At 34.4% G+C, this 27,371-nt stretch overlaps 1 protein-coding gene across 2 annotated transcripts in view; it reads left to right on the top strand.

Annotated features, from left to right (window-relative positions):
- The window catches only part of GPATCH8 (G-patch domain containing 8), a 112,028-nt gene that overhangs the window by 66,945 nt on the left and 17,712 nt on the right, over nt 1–27,371 (top strand). Inside the window, exons 1-4 of one of the 2 annotated variants that reach the window (XM_044671997.1) lie at nt 10,917–10,937; nt 12,990–13,057; nt 13,720–13,806; nt 18,544–18,687. In XM_044671997.1, the coding sequence (XP_044527932.1) occupies nt 13,031–13,057; nt 13,720–13,806; nt 18,544–18,687 (258 nt within the window). In that variant the 5' untranslated portion in view covers nt 10,917–10,937; nt 12,990–13,030. Of the gene's footprint in view, nt 1–10,916; nt 10,938–12,989; nt 13,058–13,719; nt 13,807–18,543; nt 18,688–27,371 lie in introns of those variants that run through there. The other variant, XM_044671996.1, reaches the window with a different exon arrangement.

Below are 27,371 nucleotides of genomic sequence, written 5' to 3'. Positions count from 1 at the left end.
GCAATGGGGGTCAAGTGACTTGCCCAGGGTCACACAGCTGGGAAGTGGCTGAGGCCGGGTTTGAACCTAGGACCTCCTGTCTCTAGGCCTGACTCTCACTCCACTGAGCTACCCAGCTGCCCCGCAATCTGTGTTTCTGAAAATTCTCCAGGGATTTAGGATTAAATGGTGATTGGGGTAGAGGAGTATAAGAATGTCAGAAGAAGTTAGGACAAATTTTAAGAAGATTTGACTCCAGAGGAAAGGGAAATAACCTAAGAAATGTGATAGATTTTTGAGAAAAACCAAAATTTGTTTCTTTCCATGAAGCCAGTGAAGAATAGGTCTAAGAAAATGGTTTAAAAAAAAATAAAATAAATGGTGATGATTACAGGGATGGACTTAAACCAGTTAGCAGGAGAGGTAATACAGGTGAAATATTTATCTGAATTTGGTTCATAAAATATTTGCTTAGCAAACATAAGATAATGCTATAGTATCGAAGCTACATACCTCTGTTTTCCAACATTGCATAAAATTTCCTTAAGAAATAGTTTTATAGTTTTGAGGGCACTACAACTCTAACAGTATATAAAATTATACTCCAGGAATAGTGGATTGTTTCAGAAAAAAAGTGCTAACTTACAACAACAAAAAAAAAAATAATAAAACTATTGAATGAAATCTTCCCAACAGTACTTCCTAGTTGATAATATGCAAGTTGGGAGATTTGGATTGGTAGAATTTCCTCCTTAATCTTAACCTGATCCGCAGTTTATTCTAAAAAACAAAAAAAAATTGGGAAAAATAGTATAGAAAATAGAAAGCGAGCTGGCCAAGTAAAATGTTTTCAGCCAAATGGGGAAGAAAGCCATGATATGGGGTAGTCAGGGAAGGGAAAAGACAGGAATACCACCTTTTATATAGCTAGCTAGGTAGTTAAGGGTTTAAAATTAAATTACCATCTGTTATCTCCCTTCATTTCCTCAGCACACTGAAATAGTTAGGGCAAGTGATATTTTTTAGAGTTGGGCTTCATTTTTATAGGCAGAGTAGTTGGGGGATTTTCCAAGGTCATATGTTATGTGAGCTGAACATGATATGAACCTTAAGACTATGGATTTGAGCCCAGGACTTCTTTCACAAGATCACATTACTAAGTGAAGTTCAGGAAAACTGTCCATTTACTTGATAGAAATTAATCAATCAATCAACAAATCTTTTATTAAGCACTTACAATAGGACCTTTCTAGGTTCAAGAGATACAAAGATAGAAAATGAATAATCCTTGCTCTTAAGGATTTGATTCTGTTGGGGAGACGACGGGTACATATATAAGTTTAAACAAAGTGAATAAATGTAAAAAGTTTTTGCTTTGTTTTTGGTCAGAAAGGCACACAAATCTAGAGGAATCAGAAAGGGCTTTGTGTTGAACAGCCGTACTTACACAATGGTGGGGAGGTCTCTGAACGTTTCAAAAATATTTAGATAACTGTTTCAATATAATTAGTTTTCTTTGTGATTTCTTTGTAATCCTCTGCATTTTTAAATCTTTTATTCATTTAAAAACATTAGGCTTTAAGACCAGATTGCCAAAGGGGTTCATGACACAAGAAAGATGAAGAACTAGTATAGACGATGACACTTGAACCAAAGTAAAGTAAACTTGGATTCTAAGAAACAGCTGAGAGAGAGTACGTTCCTTCAGTGGGGGCAGCCTGTGCAAAAAGGCACAAACACAAGAGATTGACAGTCATGTATAAGGAACATCAAAAAGGTTAGTTTGATTTGACTATAGAGAATAAGATGGAGAATAACGTAGATTTAAAAGGTCATTTGGAACTAGGATGTGAAAGGCTTTAAATACCAGAGTAGTTTTTATTTGATCCTCCAGGTAATGGACAGATATTGGAGTTTAGTGAGCAAGGAAGTGATATTGTACCTGTGCTTTTAAAAAGTCACTTTGGAAGCTTGTGTAGAGTTTGGAGTAGAGAAGGGGGAAAGTTTCAATAGGAAGTTAGTTGTAGTAGTTGAACAGAAGGGAAGGATGCAAGTGATATTGATATGGAGAAAATGCCAACAAGATTTAGTAACTCATTGTATGGGATAAAGAAGAGTAAGGAGTTAAGTATGACTCCAGAGTTAGGAATCTGGGCAACTGCATAAGTATCGTAGTCCCCTTCAAAGAAAGAGGAAAGTTAGAAGAGACTTTAAATTTTGACCCAAGATGAGTCTTGTTTTGGATAGGTTAGGTTTGAGATGCCTGTAGGACATCCACTTCAGAATGTCCAATGGGAGCACTTGGTGATAATGGAACTAAACTTAGGAGAAAGACTAGGGCTCTCTTTTGGGTAGATCTGGGAAGCATCCATATAGAGATGATTGGGGAAGTTGATGAGGTTTTTAAGAGGACTGAGAAAAGAAAAGAAGAGAGTCCAGGACAGAGCTGAGAATACTCCTATGGTAGGAGGTGTGATAGGGATGACAGCAGTAGAGACAGTAGGAATGATCAGACAAATAGATAAACAGCCAAAGGAGAGCAACAGTATTGTAAAAATTCAGAGAAGAGAGCAAGAAGGATAAGACCTGAGAAAAGCACCAAAGTTGGTAGTTAAAGAGATGATACTTCAGGTGGTAGCTTTGGAGAGAATAATTTCTGTGGATGAATTTGAAAGCCAGTTTGCAAGGAGTTGAAAAATAAGTCAGAGTTTGATTATGGAAGAGAAAAGTAGTTTGAGTAGGACAGTAGTTTGAGGAGACAGAAGATTCAGGTGAGAATTTTGTAAGGATTAGGGAAGATGGGTAGAGGAAAACTGGGCATGTTGATAGGTAGCAGGGAAGACACCAGTAGATAGATTGAAGTTGAGAGAGAAAGCAAATGATTGAAGGTAGTTCATTCTTTATTTAAAAAAAAAAATACTAGAGATGTGTGGCAATACTGTACTTCAGTTGTTGAAAATGGTATTCTCTGGGTTTGTTTTTTAGGTTTTTTAGTTTTGTACTCTGATATGTATGAGAACTAGATCTAGATTTAAAACAGTTTTTGAGTCCTATTTCTGTTACTTAGTAGCTGTGTGACGCTTAACAAAAACAAGCTAATAAGCCTTTCTGAGCTACAGTTTCCTTAACTGAAAAGTAAATCAAACAAAACTTATGCTCCCTACCTCACAGAGTTTTGTGAGGAAAATGCTTTGCAGTCTTAAATAATTACACAAATGTTGTTATTCCAATCTCATTTTTATAGTTCTTGGTGCTGCCCAGGTACATTTACATGTCTGAATGAAAGTGTCTGACAAACTGAAGCTCTTTATTTGGGATAATTGGGATAATTATACTTAAGTTGTTCAAGAGAAGTCAAAAGCCAGGTAATAAAATTAAAGCAAAAGTTGTGATAGAGTGAAAGAGCCTCTAGATTTGAAACCAGAAGTTCAAAGTTTGAATCCTGGCTGTACCGTTTATACCATTGTGATCTTGGTCAGACTGTTTTCCTTTGGAGTATCTAGCCTTCCTAATGACTATTTGGAGTACCAACATAGAGTACATCAGGATAATCAGGATATTGAAAAGGGGGAAAGAGACAGCAGCTGCTGACTTTTTTCCTTTTTAAAAATATGGATTATAAAGCCAGATTTCATAGAATATAAGGTCATGAGACCTTAGAATTCATCTCATCCAAATCTCTACCCATATTATGAGAACTCACATGCATATACTTAAGTGCAAAGCACTTTCTTCACAGCTAACTTCTTGAGGAAAGGAATATAAGCTGCTTTTTATTCTCAATAAGGAAACAAGTAGTGGCTTATGAGCACAAAGCTTGTAAATTGTGGTACTAGTACCTGAACGAAAAACAGGGCTCTTTGCACTAGAACCTGAACCTCTCATATGCAAAATTCTTCTAGTCTCAGTTTAAGAACCTCAAGTAATTAAACCATCCTGGTTTTTTTCTCATTGATATAAAATTTTCTTCCCATAAATTTGAAGTGCAGAAGAGATTATGTTCAGTACACACATACTGTTGTCTTTCTAATTGGCATATGCTCGGTAATTACAGAATTACTTAAATGAGGCCAATCCTTATTTTTGTGGTTAAATGGGCAGGGCAGCAGATTGGGATCTACTAAAGCCTAGTTCTTTGACTTCTTCCTGAATGACTGGCGGCAAGACACTTTGCCTCTATGTGATCTGTAAGATCCTGGACAGCTGGCAGTACCAGAATCTTTTCCTTGTTCCCGTTTATGAGATGAATGACCTTGAATAAGTAATTTCCTAAACATAATTTAAGAATCAAAATTACACTGAGGACATATTGAGAACCCAAGGAAATTTTAGGCTGGAGTATAGATAGGCTTATCATGTAGTAATGATTTTATTGAATCTGTTGATCAGAGCATCCTTAAAGGAAGGAGTGCATGTTGACCATCTTAGCTCAAGCTTCTGCTGTTACTGGAGTTCAACTCTTAGAGACAGTTTTCAACCCAAGAAATATAAATTGAAGTGTACATTTGTTTGGGGATCAAGAAGTCCTAGGATATTAATGGGATGGAAAAACATGGTACAAAAAATGTGATAAAGAGCTAAAGAGTGGTGGTATATAATGCTTTGTGGTTTACACAGGATGTTTACATAAACACTTATTTATTTTTCACAACAATCTCATGAGTTAGACAAAAGAGTTGTTATTGATATACCTATTTTGCAGATTAGGAACTGGTTCAGAAAGACCAAGTAACCAGCCTAAAACAACAAAACTAATAAATGACAGAGCTAGGACTTTCTGGGACTTTTTGCACTAAAACAGTGTAATTCCTAGTTGGCCTCAGCTAGCTACTGGTATGCTTGTTTCAAAACCTAGCATGAGACTGGCCAACATCTTAATCTCCTCCTTTGAAAACGTTTCTACAGCATGGAATTTTAGAGCTCTACTGTATCTTAGAGTTCATTTAATCCTACACTTTTATTTTATAGATAAGAAAACTGAGGCCTTAAAGAGTATTGCTTCATTTATTTGTTTGTTTGTTTGTTTGTTTGTTTGTTTATGTGGCCCCCTGCCAGTTAATGACAGTGTAAGGACTAGAACCCTGGCTTTTTACCTTCTCGTTCAGTGTAGATTGGTGTAGGGAGAAGAGCACTGAATTCCCAATTAAAGGACATTTGAATCCTAGCTCTGCTACTTGTTACCTGTGTGACTTTAGACAAGATATTTAATTCTCTGGTCCCCAGAGAAGGTTAGGCTAGTGAATCTTTTGTTTTATTTGAAGTCTTTAATCCTATGATTCTTTCTATAGGATGTGATCTTTGATGCTACCTCTTGCCTATTCCCCCCATCTATCTATCCATATCCTCTCCCATGTAAACATTTCTCTGACCATGACAGAAGTCAATAGGAAGATTTATTTTAATTCGTTAATGTCTACAATGTCCCAAGTACTCTGCTAGGCTGTGGGAATACAAAAACAAAAATGAAATAGACCACCCTCAAGCTTAGGTGCCTTAAGGGGATAACAGCTTGTAGAAAATATATGTGCATGTGTTCATCTTATCTGCGTTTTGTGGCCTAAGAGAGTTGCCTAGAGTGACAAAATTGGTATGTGTCAGAGGCAGGACTTGAATTCATTCCTGGCTCTGAGGCAAGCTCTGGATTCAGTATTTAATACTGCCACTTTGTATTTAAAAATGAAACAAAATAAATATAAGGTAATTCAGGTAGTAGTAGTTTGGAGGATCAAGAAATTCCACATGTAGGAAGTGTTTGAATTTCATTCTGAAGAAAACTAAGGCCTCTAAGACTAAACATGAAGAAAAAATGAATTCCAGGCAGGAGAGGCAGCCTGCACAAAAAACATGGAAGTGAAGGATTATATGTGAGTATCATGTGAAAGTATAAAGATACTTTGGTTGGACTAAAAAGAATCTGGAAAGGCAAGATGGAGTCAGCCTGTTAAAAGCTTTAAATAGTAAATAAAGGATATTATATATTTTAAAGGTGATTGGGTAAGGGGGGTAGCTAGGTGGCTGGCTCAGTGGATTGAGAACCAGGGAGGATCCTAGGTTCAAATCTGGCCTCAAACACTTCCTGGTTGTATGACCCTGGGCAAGTCACTTAACTCCCATTGTCTAACCCATACCACTTTTTTTTTTAATTGAGTTTGTTTAATTCATTAATTTAGAATGTTTTTCCATGGTTACATAATTCATGTTCTTTCCCTCTCCTCTTCCCACCCCCTCCTGTAGCCAATGAGCAATTCCATTGGGTTTTACACGCGTCATTGATAGACCTATTTCCATATTATTAATATCTGCAATAGAGTGATTGTTTAGAGTCTACATACCAATCATATCCCCATTGAATCATGTGATCAAGCAAATGTTTTTCTTCTGTGTTTCTGTTCCCACAAATCTTTCTCTGGATGTGAATAGTGTTCTTTCTCATAAGTCCCTCAGAGTTGTCCTGGATCATTGCATTGCTGCTAGTAGAGAAGTCCATTGCATTCGATTTTACCATAGTATATCAGTCTCTGTGTACAATGTTCTTCTGGCTTTGCTCCTTTCGCTCTGCATCAATTCCTGGAGGTAGTTCCAGTTCTCATGGATTTCCTCCAGTTCATTATTCCTTTCAGCACAATAGTATTCCATCACCAGTATATACCACAATTTGTTCAACCATTTCCCAATTGAAGGACATTCTCTCATTTTCCAATTTTTGCCATCACAAAGAGAGCAGATATAAATATTTTTGTACAAGTCTTTTTCCTTATTATCTCATTTGAGTATAAATCCAGCAGTGCCATACTACTCTTCTGCCTTGGAACCAATACATTGTATTGATTCTAAGACAAAAAAGGTAAGAGTTTTTGTTTTGCTTTTTAATTAGTGATAAGGATCCTCTGGGATTTCTTGAATAGTAGAATGACACAATGAAGGAAGTTAAATTCAGGTCTTGAGATATGAAGTCCAGACTCTTAGATGAAATAATTTAAAAATTCTGTAATCACTAAATACAGTGTAAATATAGGTTACCATTATTCAATTTTTGTAGCTTAAGTGGTACATATGCATGCGTGTGTGTGTGTGTGTGTGTGTGTGTGTGTGTGTGTGTGTGTGTTTTACCTACTTGATGCCTTCCAACTATACAGGACCAACAACCCAGATGGTATGTGTAATATAAATGGTATATTTAATAATTAATATTCAATAGGTTTTGAACAAACTTGTCATTAGCCATAAATTTTTCAGTGCATTGTAAATTTCTATCTAAAATTGTAAGAAAGAAGAGGTTAGAAGGTAAAAGTTTGTTCTTTTTCCCTTAATGTCTCCCTCAACTTTTTAGCACCAAGCAGATACGAATTAGTGAGTTCAGTGATGTAATGATTAATTGTATATTTGAAATTTAGTTTTATTTTCCCAGAAGACATAATTTTCCACATTCTCAGCTGAAGGTGTTTCTGGGGAAATAATACCTGGACTTTTTCACTACATATAAGACATACACTATTATATGAAAGTATAGGGATAGAGTGACAGGCCTGGAGTTGAGAGGACCTCTGTTAAAATGTGATCCCAGACACTTACTAGCTATGTGACCCTGCCTAGCCCTTGCCATACTGTCTTGAACTGAGACAGAAAGAGTTTTAAAGAGGGGTGGGGAGGGGTGAACAGTACAATAAGGAAATAGAAAGTGTTATATAAATAGGAAGACAAGATTACTTTCATGGAGGGAGGGGTAAGAAGAAAAGATATTAGGGAAGAATCAAGGAAGGAGTTGTGGAGGAAGTAGTTTTGGGGGGTTGGGGGAGGAAGGAGGGAATTATATAGTCATGGGTAAGGGGATTGACTATTTAGGCAAAGAGAACAGAGTGAGCAGTCATGGAGGTAGGACACTAGCTGTAATTTTGAAAAACTGTGAACACTTCTATTTGGATCATAAGATAATGCCAATAAAATAGAATGAGATAAGGCTGGAAAGCCAGGCTAGGGCCAGATTGTAGAGGGAAGGACCTTGAATCCTAGGATACTTTGATCGGATTTCATTTGGTAGGTATTCTGAAGTCATTGAACATTTAGGGACACCAGGAAGACAACAGCATTAATTATAAACATCAGAATCATTATAAAGATTTTTCTGGCAACAGTATTTAAGATGGATGAAATTAGAATTGGGGAACAATTGAATGAAATTAAGGTAAGAAAGCTAGTTTTGAGACTCTTGTAATAATTTAAGCAAATGGGAAATTAAGTTAGTGTGGTGGCAATAGGTGAAAGAAAAATTTAACGGGAATTTAAGTTGATTTGGTTGTTGAAGGGGAGAGGACTCAAAATTATGCTAAAGTTCAAAGCCTGGGTGAATTAACTGATGCAATGAATAATGATATAATTAACAAATTATAAATCTAGAAGAGGAGCTAGCTGACTGGGAGTTGGAGAGGAAGGTTAGGGTATGTTGAGGTAACAACTAAGGTGTGCAGAGGGAGAATACCTAATAGATATTAAGAAATAAGGGGAGTTTGAGGGAAAGATTGAATCTAGAGATACAGCTTTGGAAGTCACTTGTATAGAAGTGAAAATTGAGCTATGTAAGAGTACTAGAAAAAAAGGGAGCCAATGAACTGAGTTCAATAAGAACTTTAAAATTTTTCTTGTATTTATCAGGACTTGCCAAATAATTAGTAGATTTTAGCCTTAATTTTTCTTTTTAGTTGTTTAGTTATATTGGGAAAATTATCCTTAGGAGCAATTAGTAAGTTTGCCATATCACTTCTTTATAATAATTAAAATAGAATTAGTTATAAAAATTAAAAAAGATAGAGCTTATTACCCATTTTTGTTAGAAACCATTTTAAAATTTAATTTGAATATGTCATATGCCTATGTATTACCTTAGTTTGGGCACATTCCAGATGTAGGGTTTTTCCTTTCTACCTAGCTTCATTTATCTTTCCTGTGTTTTCAAAGCATTTAGCTGGTATTAAGCACCATCATAATACTTTTTAAGCTAATTAATATTTAGTATTTCTCCCTAGAGTGGGGAGGGAGAAATTTTTGTTACATTCTGGTTTTGAAATGGTTCCATTGGAAATATGGGAAAATGGTTGAGCTATCCTTTCCCTTTTGAGTTATTTTTAATTTTTAAAAGGTTGAGTTTTCCTGAGAATAACACTAATATTTTCCTGTCACTCCTGTTCCCCCACCCGTCTAATTAGCCAAATTAAATTATTTCAAACAGTAACCTTTTTGTCTAGAATTCATAGTACATGTGTTGATACTTAAAAAAAATTTTTTTTCATCTGTGTAGGGAAAGCCTCATGAGTCAACAATAAGTATTTATTAATTATTCATCATGTGCCAGTCCCTGTGCTAAGTAAAATACTGTCTTTGCCTTCAAGGAGCTTACATTCTAATGAGGGAGACAACTTGCAAACAACTATGTACAGACGAGAATTACAGGGTAAATTGAAGGTAATCTCAGATGGAAAGTACTAGCAACTGAGAGACTGGAAAAGGCCTCTTGAAGAAGGTGAGATTTGAGCCGAGTTTTGAAGGAAGCCAAGAGGGAGAACATTCCAGGCATAAAGGACAGGCAGGCAAGGCAAGGAGTTTGGGACTTGAAGTGTCATTAAATGAACAGCAAGAAGGCTACATAGCAATGACTAGTTACTGGACCTGCACGGCCTTTTAAGATATAAAGGATAGCTTTGCTTTTAAAGAAATCATTCACTAAAATGAGGAATATTTACCCCCTATATGACACTGGGGAAGTCATTCCTTTCTCTGCAGATCATCAGATCAACTCTTCTTAACTTAGAGCCTTAGAAAGTTACCCAACCTGTTGCAGAAAACAGAACTTCAACTGCTCTATCCATCACAATAGAATGCTTTTTCATCACACTTGACAAACAGTAGTAAATATATGCTCTTGTACCTTTTCTGAGAATTAGGAATAATGACTTTTCCTATTGGGATTTTCCTTGGTCCAAGTCTTGCTTAATATAGAAAGAAATGACATTTGACCTTTTAGTTTGCTTTTTTAAAGTCTAGTTTATTTTCTATGAGTTAGCATGTTGAGTGGATTAATTATAAATTGATAGTTTTAGACGTTTTAGACGTGCTATTGGTGCTTAGAAAGGCAAAAGACAAAGAGACAAAGCTCAAAGAAGATCACTTGAAGAGTATTATGCATTCACACTAGAACTGGAATATGACTTGATTTCCTAAGATATGAAAATGAGAGGTTAAATTCTAGGCCTTTTTGGTTCTGTTTTATAGGGTGGAGCTTTAAAGATTTCCCTGTTTGTTTGTTTTTTGATTTTTTTTTTTTTTTTTAGAATTTATCTTTCAGTGATGGATGGGCTATACCATTTTCCAGTTCCTAAAAGCACTGCTTCTTGAGGCTCCAAATATATTTGGCCACATTAAGAGAAGAGAACATGTAGAACTAGAACTAAATCATTGCCAGTCAGATGTCAAACCAAAAGCCTAGTTTTTAACCAGAATGAGTGTTTAGTCTTGTGAAGTTTTTTAAAGCAATCCAAATCCATGCCAAACATCACTTCAAACCAAAGTAGATAAGGAATATAACTGGACAAAAAAAGTATTATCCATTCTAACTCCAGTAGATTTTAGTATTTTAACTTGGCTGGTACCTTTTCCCTCCTCTCCCATTCCCATCCCCAGTTTTGTATTTTCAAGCAGGAGAAGCTGAACAGTTAACCAAGAAATAGAACAGAAACCCCAAGTCCTCGTGTAAATATTATGAAAACTGGTTGGTGCTGACCACTTTCTTCCCCACCCCCACCCTGAATAAGTAGGAGGGGAGAAGTCCAACTGTTAACTTTAACCCATCCTGTCTGCCTGCTAGAAGGCCTGTTTTCCACCCTAATGGTTTCTGCCTAACAAATGGTGTTTCTTTCTTACAGCATTTTGATCCTGGACTTGTTGTGGTGATGGTAAACTTAGCAGTGGTAATTTTTTATTTTCAGACTGAATTACTCCTTTTTGTCATCAGTGCACCAATATGTTAGGCTTACTTTCTCTGTTGTAGCCTTCATCCCTCTGCTTGGTCTTTTTCATTTTCCTTTCCTTTCCTTTATGCAACTTGTCTGATCCCTGTTCATTAAAGGGTAATGCTAAGAAGGGATGTATCTGTTTGTGATAGAACTGCCACAAAAAAAAAATCAGTTAAAATATGAAATTCTAATATTGTTCAAACTTGATTTACCCCACAACATCATGGGCGCTAGCACTTGCTACTGCAATTTCCAAATAAATAAATAAATTGAACAAACTTTGACTGCCTTAGAAGGCAAAAGTACTGATGCAGTGTTTATGTACAGGGGTTTACATAGTTACTAAATCTGTTCCAAAAGTCTTCATTCTTACAAAAACAAAGCTCAACAGATAATAAAATATATATATATATATATATAATAAAATTTAATTCTTTGGACTTTTTTTTTCAATTATTCCATTAGTTTCTCTGACTTTACCAGTAAATCCCTGATTGAGACGTTTCAAAAGTGATATATTGCACTTAAAGACGTCATTTTTATAATCTGTCTTTAATTTGGTCCTTTTGCTAAAGATTGCAGTCACTGCTTATTTATTATACCATTGGGCGCAAGGTAGTGATGTGGTTTTTTGTTTTTGATTTTTGTTTTTGTTTTTTAGTTTAACTGGCAGTCTTTGAAAGTATCCAAATGAAAGCTATACTCTAGAAACCTTTTTTTCTTTGCTGGCATGAGATGCTTTTTTTGTTGTTTTTAAAATCTGCCCCAATTAATTTCCTGTTTGTTGCTAAAAAATAACAGTTGGTCTTTGGTGATACTTAGGTAAACTCCTGGATTTTTACCACTGCCTGACGACAAAAGTTAACTCTCATAAGTGCAGATCAGTTGAATACAAATTTCATAAATTGTTGCATGGTGGTTTGAAAAAACTTAATCCTTGTCACCCAGAGTCCAAGATCCAACCAAGGTCACGGCATTTGTTGATTTTTTAGAAATGCCTCTTTGTTGGCCTGGTAAAGTTGATTTTTTTTTTTTGGCCCAAAGGTATAATATTTATATGTGTGTATAACAAAAGCAGTTGTTTACACCAGCCTGAGTGTAAAAGATGAGGGAAGTAAACATTGTGTTTTTTCACTCAAGGTATACTACGGATAAGGTAAGTCCTCTTTTCAAGTGGGCTTACATCACAATAAACAGCGCAAGTTGTGATGTAAAACAGCTGTGGTAGTAAAGTGCTTGTCTGCCCCATTTTGCTTTGTTTGGCTGGTTATGAGTGGATTAAAGATACATAAAAACAAATTTCAGCATAGTTTGATTAGTTTAAAGTCAATTTTCTTCGCAACTAGTCCTTTTCACAGCTTACCGATTGCCACAACCAATACACAATCTGGGAAATGAGAAAATAGGATTGCAAGTTTAAGAGGTTCCACTTTATGAGTAAAATCATTTTTGGCTACGCAGAGATACCTACTTCCTCATTTTATTATTTTTTAATAGTACTTCACATTTATTTGCCAAAAAGCCATATTTCCACAAATAAAATTGAAGTTCTGATTATTATTATTATAAATTGGCTTTATGATTTTCTAGCATTTTAGTTAGAAATATACTTTGTGTTTATGTAGATTGAGATGGCTGGTGGGAGGGGGAGGGAAATGCTAGTATAGAATGAAAATGAGTTTTTGATGGGAGGATCCTTTAAATTGAAGAAGAAAAGTTTTTAAACCTCCTGCTGCCAGTATATTAACCTAACCACTGATCTATTTTTGCCAGAGTGGTTAGTGTCCTGTGAATCCCAGGTTGTTAGGTTAGCCAAGGGTGGTCAGTTGGGTTTAAGCTAAAAGAAGTGGGTTTGGATGTAAGCTGTGAGAATGGCTTGTGTTTGGTTCACTGTAGCTTTCTGGTCTCTGCACTCCAAGGCAAGATCTCTAACCACCCAAACCCACTGTGTAAAGTGAGCTGTTGACTTGGCTGTGTGCCTCACCTGCTTATGTGTTCCTGTTTCAGGGAGAACAGATCCCATTCCTATCGTTGTCAAGTATGATGTCATGGGTATGGGTCGAATGGAGATGGAGGTAAGCTGATCTCACCTAGTCTGTTGCTTTATGAGATGTGTGTGCTAAATTTTACTAAGTATAACAGATATTAGAATATCTAGGGAGATGGAGTAATAATTCATTGTATAGTAATTTTCCTTTGGATTTTAAAAAAAAGGCTTCCTAACATTTTATGTTATAATTCCTTTAAAGAACATAAGTGATACAATGACTCAGTTTCATGTTTGGGGAGCATAAGGTTTGTAGATTTACCCATGATTACAACTTTATAGCAGAGTACTCAGATCCCCAAAACCCTGAGAAGTATAGTATTTTTTCAAAGGCATCACTACTTGTCTTAAAATCTCCTGTTGCAATAAACAAGTATCTCCACTGGTTCCCTGCACTCCGTTACTGAAATCTTTTCTATATCCTTTCTTAATTCTTTGGCATTGAGACTAGGATTTCCATAAAGTGAAGTCCATTACTAGCAATGAATGTGCCTGCTGGGAACCACTGCCATGGAAGGATTAATGAACTGTGTTTCATTCCATTTTCTCTGTGGGGTGACAAAAGTGGGAGATAGTTAAGTAACACACCCAAAGATTTTTTTTATAAACAGCATTGTATTTGAAAGTGCTTTCTAGGGTAACTAAATCATATCAGGATTGTAAGGCTAATCCGATTCTATTCTTGTTAAGCTTGATTATGCTGAAGATGCTACCGAACGGAGGCGTGTCCTAGAAGTGGAAAAAGAAGACACAGAAGAGCTGAGACAGAAATACAAGGTACTTGATTAAGATAGTCTGTTTATGGAGTCTCCAGGCTAAATGTAAAGATGACTTTTTCTATAAAGAACAATTTTTGATAATAATAATTTAACATGGTGAGATATACCATTAAATCAAGTTTGACCCTTTAGAACTCCTCTTGCTTCTAAGGCTCCTTTGGAAATTTAATTGTCTTTTGTGTCGCTATAGTATACTTTTCAAATTTTGTATATCTGTATGTACCATTGGAACATAACAGTGTTATGTTCTAAATGAATTACCTCTTCTTAGGCTTTTATGTTATGGCCCAAAAAAAAAAATGCATTCTACTTATTTTTTAAAAATTCATTCTACTATTAGCTCTCTGGAAGTATTCTATTGAAGATCTTGGAGGGGGAGAGGTAGTTGGGGATAGATGGGGTATAAGGAAAGACAGAAAACCTTATAATTTAGACTCACTTAGAGCAGCCACCAGATAGAATATCTTCTTATAGCGTAGCTTCTTAGCCTTCCAGATGATTAGAATAGTTTATTAATGGTATATGTGGTATTGGCTTGCAGCAAAAATGTATGGAGTTAACAACCTTGTCAGATTTGGTGATGAATTTAACACAGATGTTGGTGGGGGTGGGGTGGAGAGCCATAACAGGAGAAAAAACCCACAATAAAACTCATAGCCTTCCTGCTAATAGGAATTGCTGGGAAAGCTTTTTATCATCATACAAATAAATAGTTTGATACTTGATGGATCTGTGATTGATGGGGGTACTCCAATTGTACAGATAATTTGTAAATTACTTATTAGTCTTAAATATCTATAGTCTCATATGTATTCTGAAGTGGAATGGAATTTTACTTTCTAATCTAAGACTTTGGTCTCAAAGGATCTGCTATCATTTGTGGAAAATAAATACTGTTCATTTCCTTTGGTTGCCAAAGGATATACTACTTGAGCACATTTAACAAAAATATCTAGGGCCTTAGAGAGTTTTTGTTTCTGTTTCAGTGCTTTATTGGTGTCTAATTCATCTTAAGTTACCATAGAAAATGCAGAATGGGTGAGAGTTTGGAGTTGATGAGAAGAAGGGAGGGGAAAGGGGAACTCAGACCCTGGAATTTCATTGGTTTAGACAACCTCCCAAGTAAGGAAACTCCTAATACATTAAGAGAATACATGACTTGTCCTTGACATCCTTCCATTTGATCTTTCATTTTGAAAACTTGACTCAAACACAGTTATTCAGTGCTTTAGGTTAAGCTAACAGTGACTATGATATTAGCCATTCATATGATCATAGAGGAATTATAGGTCACTGACAACTAGAAATAATGAAAACGGATTCTAGTATCAAATTTTCTTCATTGTCGCTTGTGAAAAAATTTTTTTGTCAAAATATCTGGTATAACTTTAAATAAGAAACATTTTAATCTTTTAAAAATTTGAGAGGGAAGTATGTTCTGGTTCTCAAAGCAGATTTTTAAAATTTTCCTTTTATAACATTGTCACTATATTATTTGAATAACTTTAGAACCCAAACATGTGGACATATGCTTAGATTGATAGATGTTTTGCACTCAGATTGCTGAATCATTTTTCATAGTGGATCTTGGATTTCTCTGTTAATTATTAAAAGCCTTTGTAACATTCTCTATATGATGCAGAATTTTCCTTCATCTGCTCTCGTTAGAAATGAAACTAGCATCTCTTCTTTCAAACATGATTAAAATATCTAGTTGTAGGCAAGTGATTTTCCCAAGTTTACATAAGCACTAACTAATCTAGGAGTCAGAATTTGAACCTAGATTACCAATATTCTTTTCATTACACAAAAGAAAAGCATTTCCTTGATCACATGGTTCAACAGGGACATGATTAGGGGATGTAGCTCTAAATGATCACTCTATTGCAGATATTAATAATATGGAAATAGGTCTTGATCAATGATACATGTAAAACCCAGTTGAATTGCTTGTTGGCTACAGGAAGGAAGAGGGGTGGGAAAGAACGTGAATCATGTAATCATGGGAAAATATTCTAAATTAATTAAATGAATTTACAAAAAATATTCTTTTTATTACATCACAGTGCTTCTTCCTTATCCTGTGTTACCTTATAGATTTTTACTGTCATGCAGGAAGCTTGACTTTCAGAGCAGCCATCAAGAAACAGAAGCCTCCTGGGGATATTATTTCTTTAAATCAAACTGGTCTCTAAACCTTCTGGCCCATTGATCAGTGGAACAATATTAACAGAGTCTGATGGGTTAATTTTCAATAAGTATAATTGGAATCAAGAACCTCGTCAGACTTAATGAATTATTTTACACAGAGGCTAGATGGCTTAGTGTTAGCTTTTTTCCCCTAGATAAAACTTAAGTTTTACCATTTTTTCCTAGCTATGTTTACATTTAAAACAAATTACTTTTTTCAGATTTCACCTTCTCCAGCTGACACATCCTAGAATAATTTTTTAAAAAGTGATGATACCAAGCAAATTATAGATACAGAGTCAGCTATTGGCTTTGAAAAAATCTAGAGAAGCAAAAATTTTGTCTTTAGGCAAATATTATAATTATTAATACTATCACATAGAAGGAACATTTTAAAAATTTTGTGTTAGAAACTTTCAGATAACAAATATAATTTCTTCAAAAAAATGTTTCTTCTGTCCTGCATTGATCTCTACTCATATGAAGTCTGAGCAAATTTTTGTATTATCTTTGCCCAGATATTTTTAAATATATAGAATTTAAAACCTCAAGTAAAAATTAGACATTATGGCTCTATAAAATGGTGTCTTTCCAAATTAATCCCAATACAAGGTTTTACAAAGATTGAAGATGAGCAGAAATTTTTTTGTTAGATGAATAATTTGAACCCTTCGTTTATAAGATAAGGAATTAAAATATCTTTTTTTTTTTTTTTTTTTTTAAAGAAAGTCAAACCATAAGCTTTTGCCTGAAATCCAGTTAATCCTATTTTGATTTTAATGGTCAATTTAATCTATGTTGGTTCAAGTTTGTGCCAGCCAAACACTAGTGACAGAAGTTTCATATTTAAAATGAACATTCATAGATTTTTTTACCTTGAAAAACAAAAAATTTTGAAGCAACACTTTCCTATGAATGTGGACCACTAAATTTATGATGGACTTGGTTTATGTGTGGGTTATTTTTGCTGAACTTCTTTTTTTCTTTGTTATAAGGAATACCTCTCTGGGAGGGAAAGGGGAAGATATGCTGGAAAATGTAGGTGATATAAAAACAAAATATATCAGTAAAAAAATGTTTTGAGGTAAGGGATAATAAATACCCTTATTCTAAGAAGCAGCGTTTTCTGTATACATGGCTTATGAAAACATGTGAAGTTGACAATGTGGTAGAACTTCACTAAAAGTACAATTTAAGCTTCAGGCTTCATTATCATTAGATGTTAAGCCTATATTCACTTTTACTTTCTATATTCATTTTTATAATTTATCTTCACAAGAACTCTCTGAGATAACGTCATTTGTTAAATTTATTAAATACCTACTATATGCCAAATATTTGGATAGATACAAAGACAAAAAATAGAATTCACCTCAGAAAAGCTGATATTACTACCACTACCATTGCCAGAAATCTGAGGAGGAAAAGTGATGACAAGATCTGGTACTGCTAGGCCACCTTCCTTCATAGTTTTTTTTTGTTTTTTGTTTTTGTTTTTGTTTTTTGTTTTTTGTTTTTTGTTTTTCATTATTTCCCTTGATATCCCTGATCTTCTGTTCTTCCAAATGAACTTTGTTACAGTTTTTTCTAATTCAGTAAAAAAAAATTTTGGTAGTTTGATTGGTATAGCACTAAAAAAGTAAGTTAATTTTGGTAGGATGGTCATTTTTATTATGTTAGCTCATCCTACCCATGAGCAATGAATGTTTTTTTTAATTGTTTAGACCTAGTTTTAATTGTGTGGAAAGGGTTTTGTAGTTGTGTTCGTATAATTCCTGTGCATATTGTATAGAGTGATTTTAAATGGAATTTCTCTCTCTAACTCTTGCTGCTGTGCTGTGTTGGAAATATATAGAAATGCTGATGATTTATGTGTGTTTATTTTGTATCCTGCAACTTTGCTAAAGTTGTTAATTATTTCCACTAACTTTTTAGTTGATTCTAGATTCCTTATTGTTAATTGTAGTTTACATCATAGGAAGATCTTTGCAAAAAACATTCATGAGATTAACTAGATTTCAGGCTTCAAAATTCTTTGGTTTGTGATTTACATAGATTGGGTTCCTAGAATGTGATGTGGAAATGCAAACTACTTTTCCTAAAATGATCTTGGGTTTCTACTCACTTTTTCAATAAAGTTTTATTTTTTAACCAAACATATTATTATATCTGTATAGCCTTTAGCTATGTGGCCTTAGTTTTGTTCTTAAAATCTGGAATTTTGTAATACTGCTCCTCTTTGAAGTTGTCTGCACATCAAATCAAACCTCTTTGGGAGGGAAAGAAAATGAATCATGTAAATATGGAAAAATATTTAAAAATAAAAATTTGCATCCAAAAAATAAATAATTTTTTAAAAAATTCAGGTCTTTGAATAACCATATACATGAAGACATCTGATGGTCCAGTTGTACAGATTTTACCACCAAATTGTTACTTAAAAGTGATTGGGGGGATCATATTGATGAAAAATCATTCCCCTTTCAATTGTCCTCTTTTTATTTTTCTGGTAGTTTAATCATTTTTATTTTTCTTGCTATTGTAGGATTATGTTGATAAAGAGAAGGCCATTGCCAAGGCCCTTGAAGACCTTCGCGCTAACTTTTACTGTGAACTCTGTGACAAGCAATATCAGAAACACCAGGAGTTCGACAATCACATCAACTCCTATGATCATGCACACAAACAGGTGAGAAAGAGTTAATTGCTTACAGATACCACTAGTTTCTGGTTTTAATATCTTCTTTGCTGCATCCTTGTTTTGCATTTTTATAGGTTGAACTTTTCCCTATCCACCTCTTTCATTTTCCTCCATTCTAGGATTCATTTTTGGATGCTCTTGGTTGTGATTTCCCATTTCCAGAAATGCACCTCTGTATATACATCCATTTGGAAAATATGCCTTTTGACATGTTTGTGTACTTACTACTATATTTTCAAATTAAATTTAAAAATAAATATTTGGTGGATGTGGAGACCCATATCTACTTGCTTGTAATGAAGTTTGAAGCTATGTGACTAACATGAGATATAGTTTTCTTATGGATACATTTCTGACACATATCCCCTCTAAACTAGAAGTGAAAGGAACAACTGTGAATTTTAGAAAGTTTTCATCAGATAAAAATTGTCAGGGAAAATACAAATTCATGACTGTTGTAACCAACCACTTAAAGAGAATGGTGGTGGAACATGTTGAAGTCTTTGTTAAAGAATAAATTAAGATATCTTTATCGTTGTTTTTTTTTTAATTAGCATGGAAAGGAAACTTTGGGATATCTTTCTGCCTCATGTAGAAAGCATGAGGTTAAAGAAGAAAAGAGTGATTTCCCTTGAAGCTTGGGAAGAGAAGTGAGTTTTCAATCCCACAGCAAGATGCTGTCTGGATAAAGGATTGGGAATCATTTGATCACCAAGTATTGGGGTGACTTTGGCAGAATAAATTGGCAGAGTATTTTCAGTGTACAATTGTGGGGCTTGTTAAATTAAATTTTCCTAAATAAGTTATGCCTATTCAACCAAGCAAATGTTTTGAGCCTTGGTATTGGCAAGATTCCAGTCTTGTTGATCTTTGTCATGAAGTCCATGGAAGTTTCAAAGATAGGCTTTAGCTATTAAAGTTTTACTTTTCTTGTAAGAGATGGGCTAATTTGCTCAACTGGGGCTTTTGGTTTGGGGTTTTGTTTTTAGCTTTTAGCAGTGATATAATAGTCATGAATTTGGTCATTTGTAGAAGACTTTACCTAATACCTTCCATGAAATAAACTAGATTCTGAAAAGACTTATTTTGAACCTAACATCTTTGGTCATCATTTTGAGCAAATTGTCAGCATGACTTTATTTGAAGAAGAAAAAGATAGGGGAAACAGTTCTAGCAGCAGTATCTAGATAATTCATATCCCCTCCAAATTGTACTTCACAGAAGAAAAAAGTGAGATGTAATAACAAATACTATTACTCATCTAGTTATTTTCAGATTCGCTATTTTGTTCATTGCAATCTTACCATTGAAGGGGGGAAAACAGATTTCAATTATTTATTGTTCTACCATTAAGAGATTTTAGCATTTGGGGAATACATATTTCCAACATTTTTTGTGTGATAACACATGTATAGCCCAGATTGACTCGCCTGCCAGCACCAGGAAGGGGAAAGGAAGGGAGAGAGGGAGATAAGTTCAATCATTATAACTTAGGAAAACTTGTGCGGAAATTTGTTATTACATATTATTGCTAAAAGAAAAAAGAAAAACCATGAAGAAAATTTAAAACAATGTATTTATCTTTCCCATTTGGTAACAATTTCTTCCTTTTAAGAGACATACTGCCATCATAGAAATAGCAAAAGAAACCTAATGCCAAAGCAACATTTAGGAACACTAAAAATCAGTATAAAAATCTCTTGAACAGGATGCCTTCTTTTATTGTTTTTTACTAGAAAAATTAAGAGTTAGGGGAAATGCAAGTTAGAATCCTGTGTACTAATCTAGAATAGTTAATAAGTAGAGATGTGTGTTTACTTTGACTTTTTTGTTGTTGTTGTTCTACCATTTAGGTGAGGCTGTTTTACTGAAATCATTGATCTTTAGACTGATGTTTGGTAACAGTTAAGTCTGGAAATAGTGACATTAAAACCACACAAAATAAGGAAATTTGTGAGACTGTAGTAAGACTTGTTTTTCTCAGCTCATCTCTTCTTAGCATTTTGAATCCCCTAAAGAAACGTTAGTACCATCAAGCTAAATAACCATCATAGTAGCAAGTGAATTGTATTTTTTTTTCCTCTGATCAACATAGACGTATGCCTACAAAATTAACCATGCCTTCAAACTTTCTGTGTTCCAACGTCATTAGTCTCTTATTTTGCGTTCCTTGAAGGCACACAAGATTATTGTGAATCCAAACCAGTAGATAAATGCATTTAGGCATATGGTGGTGGCTCTGATTTGCATCTTACAAGTTTTCATCGTTTGAAAACTAATTAAAACCATTAAAAGAAATATTAGTTAAATTGCTCGGTAGTGGATTGCTAGAATGGGCAGTCTTAGTCCAGTCTTTTCCCCTAGCCTAAATAATCTTTTTCTTAATAAATGCTGATCACATCACCTCAGCTCTTTATCTGAATATGAACATTTTATTTATGTATTGCCCTCAGATCCTCCCCTTTGCTAATTTGTTTTAATTAAATAAAAACTAAAAGTTAAAATAATTTGAATCAGAAATGCATAATTTTCAAGAAATGTTTTATCTTTCACAGATACTAAAGCATATGAGGTACAATAACTATTTTTAGCACCTAATGATATGCCATAGTGATACATGTAAGCATTCTTGAATTTTCTAATTTTCTAGTGAAGCTCTTGGTTATGTCCAAAGGGGAGAAAAATAGTAAAGAGTTGATGACTTATCTAAATTCTGGTATATTTCACATGCCCTGACCAGAAGTTAGAGTTGTAACTGGACTGAAACTATCATCTCTCTCCCTATTTTCTTGCCTCACCTGACTCCCCAAATTTTTCCATTTTAAATTAGATTTTTTTACCATTTTTAGAAATTTTATCTTTTAGTGTAATTGTGGAAATTCAACATTTTTTTAACTCTTACTAAGTTGGAAATTCTTTTTTAAAAAAGACCACATTATATTCAGTTGTTAGGGAGTATTATTTTAAAACATCCTCTTCTTTTTCAGCCTAAGATATCTCTCTCTGTGGCAATAGTACCACTTTCAAATTATTTGTTATCTTAATTATTCCCCATCTTCATATCCTACAATATTGGCCACTAAAAATATTTATCAGCATTTCTTCAACCTCTACCTGTGTCTGTATTCTTCCCCCAAGTACTTACCAATCCCAACTAGGGTAAGTATCCAGTTTTTAAAAATTAAGTTTTCCAAATGCACAGCATTTTAGAAACTATTTCCTCAACCCACACCCTTTTTGACCCAGCAGGACCATGGCCCCATTCAGGATCTTCTATTTTTGTTCTGGATTTCATTGTCTTAGATTTGGTTTTCCTTCTACTCCAGCATCTCTTCAGCCAAGCCTTAGGGCATCTTCAACTCTGTAAAATAAAATCATATGGCATATAGAGCAGCTGTGGTTTATTTGGAAAAGATGCCTTCCCCTACCAGTATAGTCTTCTGCTTCATAGTCATGATAAGAATAGGAAGCAGTATACATATTTCTGAAATGAAAAAAAGTCCTTTTCCAGATCTCTTGTTTAGATATAGGCTCTAGCTTAACTTGAGTTGTGGTTTTTCTTGCTATGAAGAACTGCAAGATTTTTCTTTCATGAGGCTAGTAGCAGCTATGAAGACCAGGTTCTTCACCATTCTGGTTAATGGTAGCTAAATTTATTTTTTATTTCTCTGTAATAGCATTGTAAAGTTATGACTACTTGATTCTGTCAGTACCTAGTAGTTTTCTGCATAAGTTTGTCAGTAAATATTAGTGACAAGCAAAATTTATAGACATTTTAGTATATAAATCATTAACTATAATAGTTGGTGGCAGATATGGAACAAAAAGAATTGGAAGTAGTAACTTTCTAGGGTTTTTATTTTGCTGTTGGAAAGTATCACCATTTTGAACTTCATCAAGAGGAAACCATAGGTGGCGATTCTGAAGTTGAAGTGACCTTCTTTATTGATTATATTTACATTCAGAGTAGATTACCAATAATAAAATATATGCCCATTTCAAAACACACCCAAAGCAAAAGATTATATATTTGGTGTTTATGGTACCAAAAAATCAAATATATTGAAAACTACTGGACCTAAAGCAGATCAAATGAAGTTCCTGAAGATAGAAACCAAATCTCTTTCCCATGTGACAAGTAGAGAGAAGAGAATGGCAAGAATTCAACAAAGTGAGAAAAGATAGTTGGGTATTTGGGAGATACTTATCACTTCTAGAAAATCAGAGCACTAAGGTCCTCATGATGTTGTTATTTTGTTTAAACTCGTTTAGCTACGTAAGTGCCTGTAAATTTGTAATAAATAACTATTGTTGTCGTTCATTTTCTGTAGACATCCATTAATAAGTTGCCAAAATGTCAAATGTACTATATTTTGACCCTTATAATTCATTCCCCAAAAGATTTTATAGTGAAGAGCAAGTGTGAAGGAGTCACTCATATCAAAACTTGACAACACAATAATTTTATTTTAATAGTCTAAAACAGATAGCTAAAGACATAGGTTGAGTGAGACTTCAGCTATACAGGGTCCACATTCTTTCTCTGGAGCTGCACTGTGTGGTAAGTGAATCAGTAAATTCTTGATGACCTTTCCAAGGTTGAATTTATCTCCACCTCCCTCTTATTTCCATGTTGTACCCTATATACTCACCATCCCTTTGGGGAAGCAGAAAAATAGATTTCTTCCTCTTCTCAGCTTTCCCAGTACCAGTTGCCCTTGAAAACCTGGGCCTACCTTAAGAATTCTTGTGGGCTGATGAATGTGGTTAACCCAGAACAACTAGTTTAGGAGCCAGAGGTTGCTTCCAAACTCTGCATTCTCCTAAGAGCTTTCATTCAACTTCTTTGGGAAGTTTGCTTATAGAATCTGACTTCTTACCTCTGCTATAAAACCTAGCCTTTTTCTTCCCTTTGATTTTGGTACAGATTATCATTTACATACTAATAATTAGCTTAAATGTATTTGAAGAATATTCATTATTCTAGCCAAAATTTTCTAGTGTTAGCATTAGTATTTGTTGATCTTTTAGTGATGGCTAGATATTGTTTTGATGGCTAATGAGGTCAGGCCAGCACAGATTTTAATATTCCAGAGCTATACTCATTGCTTTATTTCAGTGTTTTGTTTTGTTTTTTAATAGAATTTGTTTACAGATATCTCAGCCCCACTTTTCCCTTCCTACGACATAGAAGGTATCATCTGGGTAACAGATATGTATATAAAAATTATATCTTTCATTTTCTATTTTCCAGTTCATTCTCTGAAGGTAACATTCACTAGTTATTCTTCAAGTATTAAATCTGTAGCTCTGTATGATGTTCTCTTGGTTCCATCATTTTGCTATTCATTATCTCATAGTTCTTTCCATGTTGTTTTTTTTAAATTAGCCTGCTCATTATTTCTTATGGCACAGAGGTATTCCATCACAATCATATGTCACAATTTAACTATTCCCAAATAGATGGGCATCCCCTTAATTTCCAGTTCTTTTTCACCACAAAGAGAGTTGCTATAAGTATTTTGGAACACACAAGTTCTTTTCCTTTTTCCCTGATCTCCTTAAGAAACGGACCTAGCAGTGGTATTGCTGGATCTCAGGATATACAGTTTTATAACTCTGAGTATAATTCCAAATTGCTCTTCAAAATAGTTAAATCAGTTCACCACTCCAACAGAGTATTAAATGTCCCCATTTTTTCACATCCCCTCTAACATTTGTCATTTAGTCTTTTTAGCCAACCTGATGGGTATGAGATATTTCAGAATTGTTTCAGTTTGCATTTCTCTAATCAGTATTGATTTAGAACATTTTTTCATATACCTATAAATGGCTTTGATTTCTTCATAAATTATCTTCATATATTTTACCTATTTATCAGTTGGAGGATAGCTCTAATTCTTACAAATTTGACTGTTCTGTGTATGTTTTAGATAGACCTCTTTCAGAGAGGCTATCTATAAACCACCCCTCCATTTTCTGCTTTCCTTCCAATCTGGGCAATATTTGTTTTATTTGTGTGAAAACTTTAAAGTTTAATGTACTCAAAATTATCCATTTTACCTTTCACAATGTTCTTCATCTCTTGTTAACTCATAATTTCCTCTTCTGATCATAAATCTGATAGGTAATGTGTTCCCTGTTCTTATAATTTACTTTTTGTGTCTAGATCAAGTATCCATTTTGATCTTGTCATAGTGAAGAGTCTAAGATACTGGTATATACTTAATTTCTGCCAAACTACTTTCTAGTTGTCCAGCAATTTTTGCCAAATAGTAATTTCTTATCTCCAAAATTTGGATCTATGATTTTGTCTAATACAGTTACTGTATCTTTTAGTACTCTTTGTTGTATGTCTGTCGCATTCCTTTGATTTACCTTTCTATTTCTTAATCAGTGCCAGGTAGTTTTGATGATTACTATTTTTATACTACAGTTTAAAGTCTGGCATTGCTAGATCTCTTTCATTTACATTTTTCATTAATTCTTTTGATATTCTTGATCTTTTGTTCTTCTGAATGAATTTGTTTTCATTTTTTTCCTAGTTCAATAAAATAATTTTTTGTTAATTTAATTGGGATGACATTGAATAAGTAGATTAGTATAGGTAGGATTGTCATTTTAATTATATTGGCTCGGCCCATCTGTGAACAATTAATATTTCTGTGTTTTGTTTTTGTTTGTTGCCTTATATCAGGTAGAATCTTATCTATTGCTTCATCCTGTGATGGGATTGTGAATGAGAGTAGATCCAGTGGCAGCTTACCTATTCTAGTTTGATAAGTTTCTGTCCAATACTGGTGAGAGGTGCCTTTGTCATTGTTGATGTGCTGCTTTGGGCATTTGCTGTCCTGCTGTCTTTTTTGTTTCCTTTGTCATCATATCTTTGCATTTAACCCAAAGACGTTTAAAAATTTGTCTTTGTGATTCCGTGTACATAATTAAACTTTTCCCATCTCAAAATTTTGGGGTTGCCTTATTACTTAAATACCTCAAAGATGTGCCTAGCTATAGGATACATACCATATCTTAAAGGGGCCTTTCGTTGAATTTCTTGTGAGTAGATTAATTTAACAGAGATCAGATCAAAGAAATATAATCATTGGTTGTATCTTCAATTAGTATGACTTTTAACCACTCAGTAGTGCTTTCTCTAAATCTTTTAAGATTGTAAGTAAACTTTTCTATGTGAGCAAATTATGATGGCTGATCATAAATCTTAGGTAGATTAATCTGATGTGATATGCATAGTCATTGCATTGCAAAGTTATTAGACCTAGTAAAAAGTTAACTTAAAAGACTATTTTACTTTTTCATGGTCAAATAAAATCTTCATAATTTACTTTATTAATTCTCTTTTATCATCTCTAATGAGTAATAGTGTCATTAGCTTTCTAGGAAACAGCATAGTTTCAGTCTCATAAAGACAAAAAATAGGAATCTTATTTTCCAACAATTTTGGTTACCATTAATATTGCCCCTCTTTCTCCCACCATGACCTAGTTCTGAGATCTTTTTTGCTCTTTCCATGTTCAGCCTTTGATTTCCTACCTAGTATATTGGTGCTCGAACACTGGAAGCAATAGGAACTCTAGGTCCTGTGGCTGTGGATGGCCTGCCCAGGGAGTTCCACCACATGGCCATCTCAATAGTGTGCATTGGAATGGGGGAAATCTGAGTCTAGTTGTGGTAGTGAATAGAAAAATGGAGTGTGATAGGCTTTGGATCCCTGAACCCTGAGACTTTAGGAGTGGGGAAAGGAGTCTGGACAGGAAACTATGGCAATTGATTACATGCATAGCTTTTAGGAAAAGGGATAAAGGGGTTGCCTGAGAGGGGAAAGATATCAGTCTGTCTTGACTGACTCTTAGCATCCCAGAAGGACTAAATAAATAACCTTAGAAATAGGAATCATGAGATTTGAAGTACAACAGGAAAATCTCTACTTCCCAAAACTGTGTAGTTCCACATGCTGGTGATGTTTCAGATTCCTTCAAGGGAAACTAAAAATTTTCCATTCTAGAAATAGTCATAAAATCTAAAACTTGGGAGAAGTGACAGCATGCTTTAGCCAAAAGTGAATTGGATTTAGTGACTTTGAATGTAGGTGCCAACTCTGCCGCTCATGCCAGTCAGTTAACTTCTCCGAGCTTCATTTACCTAAACAGGAGGTTTAAATATTTGACATCAGATCTTTTTCTGTTTTAATAAAGGGACAAGTGTTAAAAGCAAAGAAAAAGTTAGACTTGGAGGGGGAGGAGAAGTAGTATTATCAGAAAGAAAGGGAAGCTAAAGATATAAAAGACTGTTTTTATCCTGTTTGCTGAATTAATAGAAACTTTAAGCATATCTTTCTATCCATTTTGTACCCAGCTTGAACATAGCTTTAGCCTCAGTACTTCTGAACATCATTGTTAGGACACTCACATATCCCAGTCTCTTGAGTTGCTTTCTGTAGTAATAATCCATTTATTTTCCTTGAGCTCCTTTTATTTTCCCAGGACTTAGGAGTTCTGTTTTCCAGTTGAGACTGCTGCTATTGTTTTCTTGACAGCCATATAAGAGATTGTTTACTAGGCATATGTGAATAAACTACATAATAGAATAGACTACCTGTTCTGCATACCTGAAACTGTTTTAAGGTGAAATAAGCCAGAAGTGATTATCTGAAT

Source organism: Gracilinanus agilis, chromosome 4 (genome assembly GCF_016433145.1).
Source record: "Gracilinanus agilis isolate LMUSP501 chromosome 4, AgileGrace, whole genome shotgun sequence".
Lineage (NCBI taxonomy): Eukaryota > Metazoa > Chordata > Mammalia > Didelphimorphia > Didelphidae > Gracilinanus > Gracilinanus agilis.
The sequence above is the reverse complement of the archived record's forward strand: the minus strand, read 5'-3'. Positions and strand labels throughout refer to the sequence as shown.